This window comes from Panulirus ornatus, chromosome 49, assembly GCF_036320965.1.
Source record: "Panulirus ornatus isolate Po-2019 chromosome 49, ASM3632096v1, whole genome shotgun sequence".
Lineage (NCBI taxonomy): Eukaryota > Metazoa > Arthropoda > Malacostraca > Decapoda > Palinuridae > Panulirus > Panulirus ornatus.
This window is the reverse complement of record NC_092272.1, coordinates 122,141-144,554: the sequence shown is the minus strand read 5'-3', so window position 1 is coordinate 144,554 and position 22,414 is coordinate 122,141. Positions and strand designations below refer to the sequence as shown.

The window sequence follows — 22,414 nt, the reverse complement described above, 5'->3', positions numbered from 1 at the left end:
TTCAGTATTCTTAGGAAAAATTACCATACAAAAATCTTAATTTTACTTCTGTTAATGGGTCTTCTATCTTGAAAAGCAACTAATTTTCCTGATCAAGGGGAAGTAAGCATTTATTTGATCAGGAGTTTCACTGTCAATTCATCTATAACTGCATTCTTCAGCATTTGTAAACAATGTCTAAGAATGATTTTTCACTCCTCATGTCTCCAATAGACATACATATATCTCATGCACGGATTTCAAAATCCGATACAGCTAGCAAACCTTATATCAGGTAACTTTTACATCTGGTGATACACCTTCATTCTGTCCTCTTTTAAGCCTTTGTGCTTCCAGAACTACTGTCCTGCACTGTGTAGTACATTTTATGAATTTCTGTTTCAGTCCCAATATGTTTATCTACAAGTCGTAAGTGTCCCTCTCACTTTTTTAATCTTTTTCATCACTTAATAAGCCCTAAAGTTTCCTCGCCTGCCTCTGAAGCCTGAGCGGAAGATGGATCCTCGGCTGAATGCATAGCCAAAGCCTCTCCCTCGGCCCCTGCCACGACCACGAAAAGTACCACCAGCTGAAAATGAGAAAAACATAAATACCTGGCAATCCTGTGAGTGACCGACTGGATTAAACAAAATCATGGGGAGAAAGAGAGGGTTGACTAAAGTAAACAACAAAGAAATACCACCCATTCACCATAAGGCATAAATAAAACACCAGCAAGAGGATCACCACACAAGTTACTTCCTTAAAAGTCAATTAGCCTAAGGCAACAAAATTCAGTCTTCTACCTCAAGTATTCTCTAAACAACGACAACTATTGATATCCAAACCTGTCTCTATATCACCACATAAGCAGAAAAAAATGGCTTCAAAGTAAGAGCACAGAAACATACACAACATAGGAAATAATTGCTAAAGTATATCACATTTGGAATTCTAACTGTTCTCAATTCTACTTACAGTACATGACCTAACCACCTTAGCTAATAAATCTTATCCTGCAGGACTGAAAAAGATCATTTTTAATAAAACTCCTGCATGTTATAAATATCGTTCTACAGGACAAAGAAAGACTATTACTGATATATCCCCTACATGTTAAAGAAGGCAACTAAGATTGGCAGGAGTGGAGGCCAGAAAACCTCCCTTACAGTGTCATTACTTTCCAAAAGTATGAAGAGGAGTTTTTACGACTTCTACGTATACTGGATGTAAACAGAGCAAGACATTATATCCTAGGTCGAGTAATCAAAATAATCAAAACATGAAGGTTCAAGGAAAATAAAACATGAACAGCATCCCTACCAAATTTGAAACACACATTTAACTACACTAGTAGGTAGTAGTTGGCGTTCAGCCACCTATCAGGGAGATACATTACCAGTAGTACCCGCCCAGGTGTCAAGAGGATTAGTGATGGCTGCGTAGTAAGCCAGAACTTTAGTGGCAGTCAAGTTGCACTCCTCTGACCCAGGAAGCTGCATTTTTTCTTTCTCCCTCAACCAGACATGGAGTGCTGGCATTCTGTCCACAAACATGTAATCTCCCCTTGTCACACATAATACTTATCATAGCTTAACTAAAACAACTCATTCTTAGTAAATCCAGATTTTCCTTCAGTGAGTGCCATGTGTTAGGTCTGTCTTTTGGCAAAAAGGTAGGAGCAACAGACAGAAGCATTAGGTAGGAACATTAAATAGGAGGATCTAGTTAAAGTAGTAGGTAGGCATATTAGGTAAAAGAAATTGGTAGAAACATCATGTACGAGCCTCTGGAAACTCTGTGTTAGAGGTGCCCTCTGCCAGTGGCTGGTTAAGGGAATGGCAAACATATGAAAATCATGATAACAATAATAATAATAATAAAAATAATGAAATCTTCTTCATCCATTTATGGTCTCCCCATTCTCCTTGTTCCCTCCAACTCTGACTCATATATCCTATTTGTCAACCTCTCCTCACTCATTCTCTCCATATCCCAACCATTTCAATTTCAACACACCCTCTTCTGCTCTCTCAACTCACACCACATACAGTCCTCAAACATTTCATTTCCAACACATCCACCATCCTCCGCACAGCCGTACCTATAACCCATGCCTTGCATCCATATAACATTACTGGGACTACTATTCCTTCAAATATACCTCCTTCTGCCCTCCCTGATCATGATCTCTTTCCACATATTCTTCAAAGCTCCTAGAACTTTGCCCCTTCCCCCTTTGTGGAGGGAGAGATATTATCTCGGAGAGCAAAAATGGGTATGTTTTGAAGGAATAGTAGCTCCAACAATATCATATGGTTGTGAGGCATGGGATATAGATAGGGTTGTACGGAGGAGGGTGGAGTGTTGGAAAGGAAATGTTTGAGGACAATATGTGGTGTGAGGTGGTTTGATTAAGTAAGTAATGAAAGGGTAAGAGAGATATGTGGAAATAAAAAGAACATGACTGAGAGAGCAGAAGAGGATGTGTTGAAATGGTTTGGACATATAGAAAGAACAAGCGAGGAAAGAATGACAAAAATGATATATGTCAGAAGTGGAGGGAACAAGGAGTAGCAGGAGACCAAATTGAAGGTGAAAGGATGTAGTGAAAAGGATATTGAGGAATCAGGGCCTGAACATACAGGAGGGTGAGAGGCGTGCAAGGAACAGAGTGAAGTGGAACAATGTGGTATATCAGGTCAACATGCTGTCAATGAACTGAACCAGGGCACATGATACATCTGGGTAAACTATGGAAAGGGGTGTGGGGCCTGGATGTGGATAGGAAGCTGTGGTTTTGGTGCATTACACATGACAGCAAGAGACTGAGTGTGAACAAATCTGGCCTTTTTTGTTTGTTTTCCTGGTGCTACCTCGCTGAAGCAGGGGGTAGCGATGTTGTTTCCTGTGGAGCGGGGTAGCGCCAGGAACGGATGAAGGCAAGCAAGTATGAATATGTACATGTGTATACATGTATATGCATAAATGTTGATATGTATATGTATGTACATGTGCTTGCATGGGTATTTATGAGTATATACATATATGTAAATGATTGGATGGGCCATTCTTTATTTGTTTCTTGGCACTACCTCGCTGATGTGGGAAACAGCAATCAAGTATCATAAGTATAAATATATATATCCGTTTTTCATACATGATTACTGTTTCCTGCATTAGCAAGGTAGCACCAGGAACAGATATAGAAAGGCCACATCGCTCACATCCATTCTCTGTAATAAATATTTTTCTTCTTTCAATCTTGAATGTACAGCATATAACAATTATAACAGCAGCATAGGCTGTAAAAAAAACTGATGATCCTCCATACAAGGCATACATCAGAGTAGTGCATGTAAAGTATAAAAACACAACCCAGAAAGACTTACAATATTGGCCTGCCCTTTGACTGTACTTGTCTCGTGGAGGGGCATATATCTGACGCTCTCCTTTGTGGCTCTTGGGGTTGCTGGAGTCAAAAGTGATTGGTGTGTGCCGCTTTTCTGTTCCATTAGCAATTGTTCTCCCAGCTGCAGAGGCTGGCTTCCATGAGAGAGCAATACTTGCCTGTGAAAGAAGTGAATTCATGTAATTACATAACTGTTTATGCTATCATGGCAACTCCATTCCACACATTTATGCAAGAAAGACTGAAAACACGGAGCAATTAAGTATGAACTTGGCATTACTAAACATTAAACTTAAATGACTTAGAAATTGCTTGGATATATGAATAAGATAAGCATGGAAAAACTGACTAAGAGGACAACATCAGAAGAAGAGCAAAAGAGGAGAAGGGAAAGATGCAATTGGTGATGGAAGGATGAAGGGAAAGATGCTTTGAGAGGTCAGGGGCAGAACATGCAGGGTGGCATGGTGTGTGAATGCCACAGATAAAATTGGTGCAATGTGGTTTACAGGCAGCAATGTGCCATGAATGGACTAAGCCAGGGCATATCAAGCAGTCAGGGGAAAACAGAAAGGTCAAAGGGGCTCTGGTTTTGGTGCATTACTTATGGTTACTAGAGAAAGTGGATGTAATAAAGTTGGCTTTATTTCATCTGTTCCTAGCGCTACCTAATTATGCAGGAAACTGCAAAAAAGTGTAAAAAAAAAAAAACTAAATGTGTAAATATATGTAGGACCTGAAGTAAATCAAAGGGTGAGTGAGGGGACCATGGTCTTGGGGACAATGACGAATGTGTGGAAAGATAAGTATGCTTGATGATATATTTGTTGTAACAGTATTCTACAGATGCAATGGATGGGCCATAGATGACAAATCATAGGAGAGGGTGGAAGTGTTGGAAATGAAATAAGAGAGAGATGCAGAAGAGGGGCTGTTAAAATGATTTGGAAATGGAGAGAATGAATGTTGAAATGAAGGGAACAAGGTTAAGGATGAAATCGAAGGTGGAGGTGAAAGGAAGGAGTCCAAAGATACGGTATACAGGGGGTGACATGCTGCCAATGGGCTGAACCAGGGTACATGTAGCAGTCAGGGGAAACCATGGAAAGGTCTGTAGAGCTTGGTGGTAGATAACGTGTTCTGGTTTCAGTGTATTGTACATAACAGGTTGAGAGCAGATGTAATCCTATGAGGCCACTTCTTTGTCTACTGCTGGCACAACCCCGCTAGAAAACGGTGAACAATTATACAAAAATGAAAGACTGAAAAAACATTTCTTTTCATACTTGTTTACAGTATCCTGTGTCAGCACTAGGAACTGATGAAGAAAGGCTCATCTGATCACATCCAATCTCCAGCTGTCATGTGAAGTGCATAGAAATCAAAGCCCTCTATCGACAATCAGGCCTCTAGGACCTTTCTATGGCTTTCTCGAGCTGCTTAGTATGCCTCATAACCCAAGAAGCACTAAACATGTGACCTCCCAACTCAGTCTTATACTCCAACCCCTAAACATACTCCCATCAGAAACTCCACAAACACAAGTCCTCCCCTTCTGTCTAAGCTGTGGACACACTGGTCAACAAAGATTTTGTCCCATGGAAAAAAATATTGTTTCTTATGAATTTTTGCAAGTTAAATCTAAATGTTTTCAAAATTTCTCTATAAAAAAAAAATACATAACAAACACAGCTTTTCAATTTGTTCATGAAGTGCAATAGTTTTTTTTTTTTTTTTTTTTTTAAAGCAAACGCCTAGATAAATGAGTCACCAGGGGACTGGAGAAACAAGACTGGAAATGTTGGGGCATTCAGATAGTGCCCACACTAGAGTAACAGTTCTCTGTTTGTTGCAGGCTAGTACTCAATGTGTAAACAGCATCTTTTCTACTCTGTTGACAGATTGTGCTTTTGTGCATTCAAGTGTTGTGCTGATACCCTATCCACTATTATAATGCCAAGAAACTATATAAATAGTCCAAATTCTTTCTGCTACATCTGCAGTGAATTGACATTCGTGACAAAAACATTTTTTCACAACCCTCATTAAAAAAATGCTATGAGCATTACTTTGGATGTAAAGTGAGTGACAAGGATAAGTTGGGGCCCCCCCACATTTGTTGCTATACGTGTCAGGCTTCTCACGTCATGGGAAAAAGGTTCAAGCCATATGCCTTTTGCCATTCCTATGGTTCGGAGAGAATGCAAAGATCACACTTCAGATTGCTACTTCTGCCTGACAATTTTTTTTTTTTTTTTTTGCCGCTGTCTCCCCCGTTTGCGAGGTAGCGCAAGGAAACAGACAAAAGAAATGGCCCAACCCACCCCCATACACATGTATATACATACGTCCACACACGCAAATATACATACCTACACAACTTTCCATGGTTTACCCCAGACGCTTCACATGCCTTGATTCAATCCACTGACAGCACGTCAACCCCGGTATACCACATCGCTCCAATTCACTCTACTACTTGCCCTCCTTTCACCCTCCTGCATGTTCAGGCCCCGATCACACAAAATCTTTTTCACTCCATCTTTCCACCTCCAATTTGGTCTCCCTCTTCTCCTCGTTCCCTCCACCTCCGACACATATATTCTCTTGGTCAATCTTTCCTCACTCATTCTCTCCATGTGCCCGAACCATTTCAAAACACCCTCTTCTGCTCTCTCAACCATGCTCTTTTTATTTCCACACATCTCTCTCACCCTTACGTTACTTACTCGATCAAACCACCTCACACCACACATTGTCCTCAAACATCTCATTTCCAACACATCCATCCTCCTGCGCACAACTCTATCCATAGCCCACGCCTCGCAACCATACAACATTGTTGGAACCACTATTCCTTCAAACATACCCATTTTTGCTTCCCGAGATAATGTTCTCGACTTCCACACATTCTTCAAGGCTCCCAGAATTTTCGCCCCCTCCCCCACCCTATGATCCACTTCCGCTTCCATGGTTCCATCCGCTGCCAGATCCACTCCCAGATATCTAAAACACCTCACTTCCTCCAGTTTTTCTCCATTCAAACTCACCTCCCAATTGACTTGACTGCCTGACAAATATAAATGGTATAACATCAATATCCATGCATAATGTTAAATATCCTAATTTACCATCTGGTATGAGGCCAGTACCTCACAGTCAGGAATTACCTGTGCTAGAAAAAGTAATTACATACATTTCTTTCATAAATAATGTATTCACTCGAGGCTCAACCCAGTAATCTTTCACCAGTCATGTTGTCAATGCATTAAATCTAGTGCTGTCACAAAGCTATATAAGTCTAGTTAGCTTACTTGATTTTACATATCCTTTATCATACAAGTTTTTCCTTCATTTCATAATAGGGAACATTAAATAAGAAGGCAAGATTTTGCCTATCATGACTATAAACTGCAATTCACTTGGCCTATCATGACTATAAACTGCAATTCACTTGGCATTTATGGGTTAACTATTCCCAATTATATGGAAATGATCTGGTTCATTTATCATTTTTGCAATAAACAAATCTTCAATCAATGCCCTGTGGTAACCAATTCACTGAGGAGTGCTGCGACAGCATGATGCAGATATAGCAAAACCCTCCTAAATTTTATGTACAGGTGGGATGAAAAATAGCGACAATATTAAGACACTGCAATGCATGAGACTGATCCTAGACAGAGAGCCAATTGTTTTTGAGTATGTAGGTCAGTAGACATCAAATTGTTAGAGGAGAGAGTACAATATCCACTCAATGCCAAACTATATTCAGCCCGTTTAGAGCCTGTGAGAGTTGGCGATATCCTGGATGCAATAGACTTTGATGAACTCAATGATCAAGAAAGTTAAGAAGAGATAAGGAAAAAAGACAGTAAACAGACACAGCTCTGACATTAATGATCCTGATGGAGCACACAGATGATGAAAACGATCCTCAGGAATTAGCACAATGGGGGAAATAATAAATGGAAAAGGAGAAACTTGTACATATAATCATGCATCTGAAAATGCTAACAGGAATTTTCCATCTTACATCAATAAACTGATACTTCCTTAAGAAGGTTAGGGAAGCAACCATAACATATTGCTTTCTTGACCTGAGAGATAAGTGATCTACCAACATCCAGCCAAAATATGAAATCCCTAAACACAGAAGCAAATCCTTACGTCTCCAGTAGGTGTAAGTGAATGGGTTAAATGCACACATTAACTCCCAGGAGTAATTAAGCACTTACTTTTCCACACTGAAAACACCATAATGATTCATCAAGTGATGTCAAATCAATGATAAGAAAAGGGAAGTAATGACTGCACAAATTGGAAAAAGTGCAGTTTTGTGTAGATGCACATGTAACAGACTATTTTTTCAAACTCTGTAACAATGACCCTATGACAATGACTATAAAACTTTCCACATTTAAAACACAGCTTGGTTAGGGCACAAACGGGTCTATCCTTGCAGCATGAGCAAGTCTGCCAACAATAACTCATATCTAAATTTCCAAAAAGGTTAACGCAAACCATACGACTAAACAATGTGTATGATGTATGATGCATTTACATACATATTACAAGAGCAGCACAACATACGAAAAGCTCACCTTGTAAGATGGTGGTTGATGGAAGAGGTCCTTAATGAGTATGTTGATGTTTGCAGTGGTCTTTAGGGCTATCAATTTGATCTTGTTCTCCTCTGTCTTTAGTTCCTCACCAGTTTTGTTGGCTATTGCCTCTCTCAAGCGTTTTTGATATGCTTGTGAAACTCGAGCAAAATACTGCAACCTAAAAATATAACAGAGAAATCAAGCATTAAAAATGTACAGTTTTACAATTTCATATCATGCAAATCTATCAAACCAGAAGACAAAATGATGAAAGTCGCACTGTTCTCAGATAAAACCTGATCTTGTCACACTATTACCTAAGTGTAATGCACTCATTCAGTTGACAAAAAATCTTCAGAATGCTAAAATCAAACCAAAACGTCAGCACATTCAAAGACACTCACTCTGAAAAAGCATATGTTGCCACCTAGCTCCTGAACTGTTTATGGTCAGGGTGGTGATGGAAGTAAAGGAAAAGGTTTTAGAGGAAGGGGCAGGTGTACAGTATACTGGCGTTAGAGGTTGTGTATGAGAGGTGAATGAATCAGCTGGTGTGTGCAGATAACAAGGCTCACGAGAGGGACATTCAACTAACATGAGGCCTTCACTATCTCCTCTCCTTTCACCAAACCATTCGTCGTGAATCTCACTCCACACACTATCTCATTCCAAACTCCCAAAATCCAGCACCATATCATCTAAGACATCCAACAGTCCTTTAAAATATTCAATGAAGACTTGCTATGGCCATCCCCTTGTGGGAGGTATCAGAGATACTGGCAAACAAACAGAGAATACTAACTCATTTTCCTCTTCAACTTTTCCCATCTGCTTCCATAAAATCATTTATTCTCCTTATACTATTCATCCTTTCCCATTACATTTTAATCTCCCTAAAGTCTGTAAATACTTCACCTAATAATATTAAAAAGCTGTTGACGGGACCCAAATCAGTAAAAGATATCAATTTAAACTATTTCTTAAAATATTTCTCTACAACTAAATATACAAAAAAGAAATGTAGGGGCATCAAACCTAATTCTAAAATCCTTCAGACGATCTGGGTCTTCACTTAGGAATTCTGTATTGTGCTTTGCTAGCTGGTGAAATGAATATAGGAGACACTCCACACGGGAAAACTCCAGGCTTACTCCTCCTTCCAGGGCCTCAGTAGCTGCATCACCTTCTGGGGGCAATGGCATAACATCCTGAGAAGAGAAAAATAATCATTACTGAAGGTTCCTTGAACAATTATGTTTTTTTTTGTTTTTTTTTCCTGTCTCCCGCGTTTGCGAGGTAGCGCATGGAAACAGACGAAAGAAATGGCCCAACCCACCCCCATACACATGTATATACATACGTCCACACACGCAAAATATACATACCTACACAGCTTTCCATGGTTTACCCCAGATGCTTCACATGCCCCGATTCAATCCACTGACAGCACGTCAACCCCGGTATACCACATCGCTCCAATTCACTCTATTCCTTGCCCTCCTTTCACCCTCCTGCATGTTCAGGCCCCGATCACACAAAATCTTTTTCACTCCATCTTTCCACCTCCAATTTGGTCTCCCTCTTCTCCTCGTTCCCTCCACCTCCGACACATATATCCTCTTGGTCAATCTTTCCTCACTCATTCTCTCCATGTGCCCAAACCATTTCAAAACACCCTCTTCTGCTCTCTCAACCACGCTCTTTTTATTTCCACACATCTCTCTTACCCTTACGTTACTTACTCGATCAAACCACCTCACACCACACATTGTCCTCAAACATCTCATTTCCAGCACATCCATCCTCCTGCGCACAACTCTATCCATAGCCCACGCCTCGCAACCATACAACATTGTTGGAACCACTATAAGTTTTAAGAAACCATTTACACATTTGTATACACGCAACACCCTAAACCAGTTTTCCTATATTCTATCACTGTCAAATATATTTCTCATCTGACCTTCAACTGTGTCACGTTAACACCTATGCCCTACATAGTCTTTTCTCTACAGCACTCTCTTCATCATTCACTTCATTGTTTTCAGAAATGATCTTCCAAGACTTGTCAACTACACATTCACTTTCAGCAAACCTATCCTTTCACCAAAAAAGTTCAAAGAAAAAATTCATGATTTTCCTACATTCCCTTTGCAATAATTCTGTTCATATGCAGTGAACTTTTGCCCTATAGTCACATTCATAATACATAGAATCTTTGGATAGGGAAAATTAATAATGGAGAACTGAAGACAAAGGATAAACAGACTTCAATGGACAAGAGAACCGGAGCAACTCGAACCCATCAAAGAGATTGAGAGTGATGAATAACACTCCTGTGACACTATAAGTCTAGCACATGAAAAATATTCTGAGCCACTTTTTTTCCATTTTCAATATCATGTTTGATATATCTTAAACAATATGGCAGCACTTCAAGAACCTAAGTTAATAACATTTTTTTGTCAAAGGCACAGGTCCGAACTTATCAATATTAAAAATGTTTTTCATCCCTTCTTGTACCCTCATCTGACAAGCATGTCTTATTACCAAGAAAAGGGAAACATTAATGAAAGTAGAGGAAATGGTGAAAAATGTGATACAATAAAAACTGTGTAACGTGGAATGAAACTTTCAAGTCCATCATTCTAAATTTCTGTGATGCACTCATTACCAGGTGGATGTCATGTAAACCAACCTCAGTAAAAAGCATATGCTAAGTAACTGACACTTGATAAATTCCATGTACAAAGATATTCGTACAAGCATAACAATAACAATCATGTTTTTCATACTATTTTGATAATTAAACCTTTGAACTAAGAAGGGAAAAAAAGATCTAAAACCATAATCCAGAAACATTCCATTCAAATGATTCACTCACCAGAAGCTTGTCATAGATAGCCATAACTTTGGCTCCAACATCATCGATATTGCCGGCATGGGGAACAAGTTCAGCTATGATCTTCAGAAGGTCAAGAATGAGTGCAGCACTGTTACCACTGTCAGTTAGAGCAGCCTCCAAATGGTCAAGAGCTGGTACAACTTCTCGCCACATGTACTCCACAAACTGGGTAGAACGCACCTGGGACTGAAAAAAGTTCTTACATGTACATTTACATATTATATATAACAAACATCCAACTATACTATCTTATGAATTATGACCAAATATCCTAAATGCAATTTCCATTACAAAAGTGAGTACAGCATCAGTATTGTTACCCATTACTGTAAACCTCTTGCCCATGTATTTCCCGCAATGTTTCCAAACATCTTTCATTCCCAACAGTCAATCTCACAATGTTGCCAACCTACTTATCAAAAACTACAACAGATTTCCTCTTGCAAATAAAAGTTTTCTAAAAGTCCATGTAAAACTGATGCTATTTCCTTTATAAATCCTTAATTCTAAAAGTAAATTCAACCCCGTCCTTATTCACCTTCTTCAATTCATATATTTAGCATTTTTCAATCCTCTTCCTCAACATGAGACAGATAAAGTGCTTACAGCCTCAAGGACAGTTCATACCCACATCCAAAGTTTATCTACAACTTCATGATTACTCACTCTGCACACTAAGAGTACTTGTCATGTAAAACATGCATATTTCATCAACATTTCGTTTACAACTGACGACGTTAAGTACACCATGTAGTGAGGGCAACATCTCACATTCACATGAAAAGCATATCTACTATACATCATTCACTACTCCTCATTATAAAAAAAAAAACATACATATAATAATACGAACTCGACTTTACAGTTCTCTTAATCTGATAAATTCTTTTTCCTAACCTATCTCTTTCCTTCACATTTTCAACGACCAAAAAAATTACCAAAAAACAATTATGCTGTTATCTACCCTGTCTATCATGAACATATTTATGCTTAAAGGATTCATCTGCAACACTCATATCTGTTGATGCTCACTATTCACTTATTCTGTCACTTGCATCCATGATACAGTCACCTACAATGCCCCTATTCAGTGTACCCTACCCATTCAATCACGTCACACAACATTCTCTCTAGAAGGCATCCTTAACATTTTCCTCAATGTCATAAACTGCCACATATGCAACTACAGCATAAGCCTCATTTTAGAACTTTGCAATGATTAATCTTGCAGTAGCATACTTGCAATCAAGCATAATTTCATATTATTCCTTCATTAAGAGAGGCATATCTCCGGCATAACTTTATATCAATATCATATTTAAATATTTTCCCGCATCAGCGAGGTACTATTTTCCAGGCCTAATTTCACATCCTTCAATCTTTACCATTCAAAGGTCCCAATACCTGTCAGTCTTGTCCCACAAAAACTAAACATATCCAATATCCCCTTTTCAACATGACAACTTCCATCTTGACAATAAAGAACTTACAGAAAAATATGGCAGGGCTTGTTTGGTGCAAGATATCAGACGATGCACACTCTCCAGGTCAGATGGGTCCAAGGGGCGACCGAAATCCACCTGCTCTGCCACTAGGTCAACCAACTGCTGGTAGCCTTTCACTGTTTGACAACTTTTCAATTCTCGAAGAATGCCCATCATGAGAGTAAATTCTTCTTCTGAGGAGGCAACCTGCAATCAAATGAAAAAAAATTTACTCTATTTACATTAATCTATTATACTTTGTCGCTGTCCCCTGCGTTAGCGAGGTAGTGCAAGGACACAGACGAAAGAATGGCCCAACCCACCCACATACACATGTATATACATACACGCCCACACATGCACATATACATACCTATACATTTCAACATATACATACATATACATACACAGACATATACATATATACACATGTACATATTCATACATGATGCCTTCATCCATTCCTCCGCCACCCCGCCACACATGAAATGGCGTACTCTCTTTATAATTCAAAATATGGTATCCCAGGGATACAAGTTCTAGGAAAATTCATTACTGGAAAGGGATGTTAAGTTATGATAGTAATAGAGTATATAAGAAAAAAAAAAGTCTCAAATCCTTTCAAAATAATAAAGTGATACAGAAACTGGCTCATGAAACTGTCTTATTCCCTTAATTCTGTCATTCTGAAGGTATCAACTGAATGAATTACTGATGACATTCACTAGAAACTTATTTGGAAAGAAATTCAAAACTTTGTACACACAGCACCTTATACTTGTGATGCATTATGATAATCATTCTGTTGATGTTGATTATAGAGTTCTAAACCTCATGTTGTGAATAATATAGTTATGGATTCATCTGCCAGCACTTTGTGAGATTTGGCTAGTTTGTGAAACTGACATATAGTGACTTCTTTTCACTCAGAGCAAAAGGTATTCAATCTATCCAGCCACCAATGTCCTGAACCCAGATATATATATTCCCCTTCATGAATTGCAACACCACTTCTAATTAACCTGAAAACAAGATTTTTTTTTTTTGCCCACAGGTTCAAACGTAACAGGATAAACAAGGATACATATATGAACTCTATATAAAGGATAGTCTTGTTACCTGTAGCACTTTCTTTGCCTCACTAAGGATAAGGGTTTCAACTTCTGATGTGAATACTTGCGAACCAAGAGACCGGATCTTGGTATGAAGGAAACGAATGCATCGCTCTCGAACTACCTCATCTTCACTATGCTCAATCTGGTAAAACAACCCAGTCAATGTTCCTGAGAAAGAAAGGTGTCTATATTAGGAATATATCAAAAAGTAGTTCAAAAATTTACTGATAACCAGAACAGATGGTTAATCTAAAGTCTACTTAATAATACAGAAAATATATAAGAATACATAAAGATTGTACAAAGGCAAAGGGGATAAGAGTGAGTGCTCAAATTACAGAGGTTTAAGTTTGTTGAGTATTCCTGGTAAATTATATGGGAGGGTATTGATTGAGAGGGTGAAGGCATGTACAGAGCATCAGATTGGGGAAGAGCAGTGTGGTTTCAGACGTGGTAGAGGATGGGTGGATCAGGTGTTTGCTTTGAAGAATGTATGTGAGAAATACTTAGAAAAGCAAATGGATTTGTATGTAGCATTTATGGATCTGGAGAAGGCATATGATAGAGTTGATAGAGATGCTCTGTGGAAGGTATTAAGAATATATGGTGTGGGAGGCAAGTTGTTAGAAGCAGTGAAAAGTTTTTATCGAGGATGTAAGGCATGTGTACGTGTAGGAAGAGAGGAAAGTGATTGGTTCTCAGTGAATGTAGGTTTGCGGCAGGGGTGTGTGATGTCTCCATGGCTGTTTAATTTGTTTATGGATGGGGTTGTTAGGGAGGTAAATGCAAGAGTTTTGGAAAGAGGGGCAAGTATGAAGTCTGTTGGGGATGAGAGAGCTTGGGAAGTGAGTCAGTTGTTGTTCGCTGATGATACAGCGCTGGTGGCTGATTCATGTGAGAAACTGCAGAAGCTGGTGACTGAGTTTGGTAAAGTGTGTGAAAGAAGAAAGTTAAGAGTAAATGTGAATAAGAGCAAGGTTATTAGGTACAGTAGGGTTGAGGGTCATGTCAATTGGGAGGTAAGTTTGAATGGAGCAAAACCGGAGGAAGTAAAGTGTTTTAGATATCTGGGAGTGGTTCTGGCAGCAGATGGAACCATGGAAGCGGAAGTGGATCATAGGGTGGGGGAGGGGGCGAAAATCCTGGGGGCCTTGAAGAATGTGTGAAAGTCGAGAACATTATCTCGGAAAGCAAAAATGGGTATGTTTGAAGGAATAGTGGTTCCAACAATGTTGTATGGTTGCGAGGCGTGGGCTATGGATAGAGTTGTGCGCAGGAGGATGGATGTGCTGGAAATGAGATGTTTGAGGACAATGTGTGGTGTGAGGTGGTTTGATCGAGTAAGTAACGTAAGGGTAAGAGAGATGTGTGGAAATAAAAAGAGCGTGGTTGAGAGAGCAAAAGAGGGTGTTTTGAAATGGTTTGGGCACATGGAGAGAATGAGTGAGGAAAGATTGACCAAGAGGATATATGTGTCGGAGGTGGAGGGAACGAGGAGAAGTGGGAGACCAAATTGGAGGTGGAAAGATGGAGTGAAAAATATTTTGTGTGATCGGGGCCTGAACATGCAGGAGGGTGAAAGGAGGGCAAGGAATAGAGTGAATTGAATCGATGTGGTATACCGGGGTTGACATGCTGTCAGTGGATTGAATCAGGGCATGTGAAGCGTCTGGGGTAAACCATGGAAAGCTGTGTAGGTATGTATATTTGCGTGTGTGGACGTATGTATATACATGTGTATGGCGGTGGGTTGGGCCATTTCTTTCGTCTGTTTCCTTGCGCTACCTCGCAAACGCGGGAGACAGCGAAAAAAAAAAAAAACATAAAGATCATGCTAAAATATAATACCAAATATTTTGCATCCATATAATCTATCAAACAAACCCTATCTATCCATTAACTCCAACCCAATTTACACACTCCAAATTAACATAGTACACTAAAATATCGTTATTTCTTATTTCATTCATTCCAAATAAACTGGTTTCCACTTGCAAGCCTTACTAACATTTACTAAAATTTACATCACAGAGGTCATTAATATCTAATCATCTCTTCTTTCATTAATTTGTAACTTTTACAACTGAATCCTACCAATATACACATACTATTTCTGCCATCTTTCAGTCATCCATCTCCAATCATGTTTCTGTTACAGATGCTCCTGACTTATGACCATCCATACATACAACCAAAAATATGTATAAATTAAAAAAATACACAAATATAAAAATTACACCTGGTCGTACATCTGCTAAAGCTAACGGCTGCATGCGTACGATAGTGAATGTCAGACGATCCCCGCATTGTGTACATAACAGCATTTCTCCCCTTCCAGTTCTCGCTCTGTTACTATTCAGTTAGCACGTGTTATTCAAGTGAATCTAACAAATGTTTGTGTTGGATTAAACCATTTCTGTATCAAACCCCAAAGATGATGAGCAAGAGGAAAAACCCATCATATGTTGATAGATGTGACAAGAAGCACATGAATACATTTGATTTGGAATTGAAAATGAAGGTAATCATCCAATATGGAGGCAAAATAAAGTTAATGAGATTGCACGAGATCTACAGTTGTCCCATTCAATGGTATCCACAATTTTAATGGACAAAAAATATAAGTGAAGCAGTGAAAGGTTTAGCAAGTAGGATGTCTACAATAACAACACAGCAACAAGGGCCCATCCACGAAATGGAAAAGTTGTTGATGCTGTGGATAGCAGATTAAATTCAAAAATGAGAACTTCACAGCAAGTCATAACTGGTTCAATAGATTTAAAAGAAGATATAATTTGCACAAGGTTCAAGTCACAGGTGAAGCTGTAAGTGCTGACAAAGGAGCTGCTGAAAAGTTTATAGAAAGTTTAGATGAATCAATCCAAGAACTAAAGAATCTTAACTCAGATGTATGTAGGGGAGCATCTGTACTTCCAACTGGGGATACCCACCCTCAATCCCTCAAAATAATGACAGGACCTACTGTAGGGCAGTTCTTAAGGTCAGATGGGGCAAATGACAGTTCAGCAGTTGCATCTGGATGGAATCTACTTAAGTTTTTGCTAGTATTCCTGTTCAGGAAGGAAGACGCTGAGGATTCTTTTGTCTTAGGCTTATTTTCTGTGCCAGATGCTTTCTCATGCACACTGGAAATTGTGAACACACATGAAGAGGAGCTAGGGTTTCACTTACCTTTAGTATCTGTCTTCAGAAGTGAGACAAGTGAACTCTGAACAGTTGCCAACTCAGCCATGTCCTCCATCTGCAGCAGCTGGGCCAAGATGTCTGCCACCTTGGGTACCAGTTCCGTGCGACCTCGACAAAGGCTTGGTAGGTCTTTAATGGCTTGCTTTCTGATCTAAGAAATAAAGATAAACAAGTTTTCACTCTCCATTAAATAAAACATTTCTATTCTTACATTTGGTACTTGCAGAATTTTTGCACAATATCCTTTTTCGTCACTATATTCTTGCATCTATCCCTCTATTTCTCTGATGCCCATTCCAATTGGAACTCCCTAAAAGGGGTGGCCACGGCAATAGAGCCTACATAACGAGTGAACTCCAGTGTCACTTCTTAGCCTTTAATGCCTCACCCTCAACAGGACACTGGCAGAGGGCAATTCTAGCACAGTGTTTGCTGAGGCTCCTACCTAATGTTCCTACCAATTACTTCTATCTAATGCTCCTCCCCAACTACTTCTATCCAAAATTTCTACCTAATGCTTCTGCCTAAATGTTCCTACTTACCACTTCTATTTACTGCTCCTGCCATTTTGCCAAAAGGCAGGGCTAGCACATAGTGCTCACTGCATGAAAATCTAGTTATGAGGCATGAGCAGTGTGAGTTAAGTGTTGTCAGGTGTTACGTATGACAAGGAGAGATTGTACGATTGTGAACAGAATACCAGTAGTCCATGCGTTAGTGAGGGAGAAAGAAAAGACAGGTACCTGGGTCAGAGGAGTGCAATTTGACAACCACTGAAGTGCTGGCTCGCTAACCCTTTCAATACCCAGGCAGCTAGTACTGGTAAAATGCCTGCATCAAGCCTAAAAGCTTTCTACAATGATCTCTGCATATTAAACTGGTTAAGTGTTAAAGCAGAGGAAAATATGTATGCTTTAATAAATTTACACTGCAATTATTGTGAACCATTCATTAATAAAAATCAGGAAACTCCAATGACAGTGCTAGCTGTAAGAGTGCAGGTCAGAATGCATCTTCCTCTAATCCTATCATTATATTAACTTTGGTATCATCAGCAAAGCCTCTCTTTCTTCTACTTCAGTTTATATCTGATATCAATGTGTGGAGGTGGAGGTGGAAAGATGGAGTGAAAAAGATTTTGTGTGATCGGGGCCTGAACATGCAGGAGGGTGAAAGGAGGGCAAGGAATAGAGTGAATTGGAGCGATGTGGTATACCGGGGTTGACGTTCTGTCAGTGGATTGAATCAAGGCATGTGAAGCGTCTGGGGTAAACCATGGAAAGCTGTGTAGGTATGTATATTTGCATGTGTGGACGTATGTATATACATGTGTATGGGGGGGGGGGCATTTCTTTCGTCTGTTTCCTTGCGCTACCTCGCAAACGCGGGAGACAGCGACAAAGTATAATAAAAAATAATATAAAATATCAATGTGTGGAGGAAAAAATGCTAAATGCGTATACAAGAAGCAAAACAGAACATTACTGCACTGAATGGTCACTGATCAAACAGCCAAAATATATTTGCGGCAGTGACTCTAAAAGGACCTTACAAGAAAAATTGTGGTAAGAGAACACCAAGCTATTATGAGTTATCAAGAAGTAACAACACAGACCTGAAAGACAAGAAAGATATATGATAATCTAAACATGGTAGCAAGTACAGGCATAAAAACAAACATATCAGCAACCAAGGATACATTTCCTTTCATTTGACTAATCCTTTCTTGCTTCTTTGGAATTATACTTGAATATATAGGTATGGATGCATGAGTGTACGTAGTATCATATATACTCACAAAAATAAATATATGAAGTTTGAATCATTGTAAAACCAACAGAAATGAGTAAAGTCTCATAACCAAAACACCTTCTTGCTCCAAAAAAGTCTAATATTTCCCAGATCCTGCATAGAGTGCAATCGTAAAGCTGCAGGAGCCCCATAAGAGGGAAAATGGGGCTGTATAATATCATATCTCTTAATCTACATCTTTTCTTTCAAGACTGTTCACCATTTCCCTCATTAGTGAGGCGTGCAGGTATACATACATAAATGATACACCATAAACAATTTATCCATATCTTCAAAGTCATAATAACCCTTAATCCCATCTCCCCAAAGATGAGACAAAGTTAGCAGTAACTAACCGTAACATCGTCATCTTCACAAAGATCAAACAAGGCATTAAGAGCTTGTTCTTGGTGGACTGGAAAGTGTTGAAAGAAGCGTGCAATGAACTGCGAGGTAAGTCGTCTTTCTCCCGGGCCACCTTTAACTCCAGTTAATATCTCTGCAAACTCTGCCTCATGCTGAAAATGAATAAACATCAATTAAAATTCAGTATTCAATATTTATGTAAGATAAAAGGCCAACCATAACATGGCATACCAGTACCAGTGATATGTATTTTTGTGGCTTACCAATATATCTAAGAGTAACTGACAAGGCATAGAGTAGAATCATCCCTACGTACTGCCATCTCAGGAGAATGGACAACCGAGCCCATGAAAAAGGGTAAAATTAATAATAGTTCTTTAAGTGTTTGTAGAGTATGGAAAGACTGAAGTTAGATGAAAGAAATAAAACTCCACAGCTTCAAAGTGGCTCACTTCCACAAATAATCTATGGGAAACATGCTGTGGGTCCAAGCCTTATAGACACTGACACACGCAGACAGTTTATGAGACCTAAAGCCAAAATAATACCAGTAGAACAAGGCTGAAAAATCACAGCAGAGTGAAAGGAATGGTTGAGGAGAGGCGACTGATGGAAAAATGATAAGATGTGGGCATATAAAATGTGAGCATATAATTCCAATATGGCTAAGGAGGAGGTAGTTGAAGAACCAACCCATACATGCATACATTACCCAAAACTAAAACAAATAAAAGCCATGGAGGTATGGAATAACTGTAACATCTATACTTCACTCCCACATGCAGGAAGACTTTGTGGTGTTCATCATGTCTGATTTGCATGGGAGTGGAGGATGATATGGTTATGCCCAACAAGTTTCTGATATTTACAGGTTAGTGGTGAACAAGGAGAGATCTAGAAAAATAAAAAGGGAGAAACAAAGTTTTTGCATGGCAATACTGAATACAACCACTGAAAAGGTAAGATTAAAGGGAGGAAATATGTTCAGAAAAGTACAAAAATAAGTAAGTGTGATAGAGCTAATGAGTTAAAATGTGAAAGGTGAAATCATCAGCATATGAGTGAATAAGGTTAGAGGTTGAAAAAAGAATCTAATGGAAAGAAAAAAGGAGAGTAAGCAATAGCAGAACACCCTGAAAGGCATCACTACTGATAAGAAAAGTCTGTTACGTCAATAACTACAAGGAAGCTATGCATTAAGGAACGTAAAGAAGAAAGAAAGTCAATGGAAATTTAGAATGCAAAGACTTACACCTCACTATAATTTGATGCCGAGGGACATGACAAAAGATTCACCAAAATGATCGAAAAATTTTCAGTCTTTTAAATCCAATGCCGTGGTGCCCGATCTAAGGAGTTCAGCAGAATCAAAACAATTCCTTACGTGTCCAACAAGACACCTCATTAATTACAGTGGCACACTATCATTCATCACAATGTATGATGACTGCTAATGAGCCATCCCGAGTAGTGTCTTGACGTGTAATCTGTAGAATCACCTGATGAAATTCTAAAAATGCACAATAAAAAGCAAAATATTGGCATAACTAATATAAATTCATGTAGAAGACCATGTACTTCCCCAACTCTTATGCAACAAGATATCTTGCTATTTCTGGCTGGTCATCTGCTTGGAAAGACTGAGGAACTGTGCTCTCTGTTAATGCAAACATGCATATCATCACAAACTACCATCCCATACATTCATTAAACTGTAAAATGAAAAAAAAATCATGTATATACTATGATTCTAGAGTTGGTAGAGCACCAACAGAAATATAAAAAGGTGGACCAAGGCTGAAGTGGTGAGATTTATGTACCTGATGTATGTTAGTCCCTCGTTCCTCTTCACCTATCATCAATCCTTTCAGGCATACAGAAGCCAAAACAAATACCTATCACTTAACAAAGGCGGGGAATGCTTTGAAGTTAAGGTATAATGAGCCAAATGAATCTAAAAAAGCACTCGGTAGCACACATATTTTCCTATTCTTTTGACAAGCCTGCTTTAATCATATGTACCACATATCTAAAATCAGCTTCGTCAACTGTGCAAAAGCATTAGTATTATACAAGTTACACCCAACCTAAGGCTTAAATGATACGGAAAACCATTCATAGTGGTTTTTGTGACATTTGGTGGTATTACGGAACTATGTGTTCTCATGATCGACAAACCTATTCTGCAGCTGCTTGCTACCCGGTTTCTTTATCACAAAGACAAAAATTTCATGAAAGAAACACGTCCTAATCAGAGGATATCTAAACAGAGTGGGGAGAAGAGAATAGACATTAATGAGGGATAATGTAGGATTGTAAACCTGACAAAGGTAGAAAAATGATACAAAGAAGGAAGACAAATAGGAGAAAGAGAATTCCAAAGCTCAGCTCGTCATGGAAAGTAGGAAGTATACTGACTTATAAAAATATATCTATCATATAGAACAATGTAAGCTATACTATGCTATATCTATCTTGCCATTCGTTTGATTTTTACACTAACCCCCAACAGTTACCCTGATCTTCATATCGCACCTCACAATATACTCCCTGGGGGTTAAGAGTGAAGGCTACGGGTGGAATTCCTCCTCCCAGACATAAAAATGTCCTCGTTTGCCACGTCCAATCAGCGATGATACCAATGGCCCTCAACCAAGGTCTCGTGATCACCAAACGGGTCGTTGACCGGGTGATATACCCCCCCCCTGTTAACCCACGGCAAAGCCGTTGAACGGCAAAATAACAACTACCTTCAACGAGGCAGTCCGTGGGGGAGTTCCAACCTAACAGTTCACTCCTCCTTATGCCTTTGCGTCCACTGTCGCGTCGTGCGCACCACCATAGACGTAATTTGTATCACAGAGACACAATATATGACTAATGAGGGGTTTTCTCTCCCTGTTTGACCTTACGAGCTTCAGCCCCATCATCCCCCCCCCCCTTGGCGATGACCCCGCGCGACCTGCTCACCTTATAGTCTAAATGACAATGATTCCACCATGGATCTAATGAGAGTCATTAACCTCTCCAATCAGGCAGGAAGATGAAGTAGAAACGGCCAGGTACACAGCCACACACACACACACCCGCCCTCCTCACCACCCATCACCTCCCTCCTTCCTCCCAACACTAGGGGCCTCCTCCAACCTCACCTAGAGGGACACTCACCTCGCCTGCAGTGTCCTTGGCGTCGTCTATGACGTTGTACAAGGTGTACAGTCGTTCCACGGTCGCCATATTTACGAGAGATCACGGGGGGTCATCCACGGCGTCGTCTCCACCATCAACACTCGAACGTAAACATGGCTCGCCGAGCCTGGACCCCCAACCCATGTCGAGCCAGATTGCTAATTATACCTAAATCACGCCATCTATCCTTCCTCCTGAAGTAAATATAACTCTAATATATGCATAGTATTTTTTAGAAACTGTTTTATCCCTAAAATGAAAGGGGGTCGGTGATTAAAAGCGTGTTTTATATTAATTTGTGCGCGTATTCATTTACAGGTATGAAACGCACCTCCATGCAAAACCTTTTTTTTTTTTCA

General features: G+C 39.4%; 1 protein-coding gene across 1 annotated transcript; it reads right to left on the bottom strand.

Annotated features, from left to right (window-relative positions):
* On the bottom strand, positions 1–22,201 carry cass (apoptosis inhibitor cassowary). Its single transcript, XM_071690768.1, has 10 exons — positions 22,035–22,201; positions 18,857–19,018; positions 16,695–16,860; positions 13,507–13,670; positions 12,394–12,594; positions 10,883–11,089; positions 9,034–9,206; positions 7,996–8,176; positions 3,372–3,549; positions 1–568 (listed from the first exon to the last, which is right to left on the bottom strand). Exons 1-10 carry the CDS (start codon positions 22,101–22,103, stop codon positions 447–449), a joined length of 1,623 nt encoding a protein of 540 aa, XP_071546869.1. The 5' UTR covers positions 22,104–22,201; the 3' UTR covers positions 1–446.
* Between the last annotated feature and the right edge of the window lie 213 nt (positions 22,202–22,414).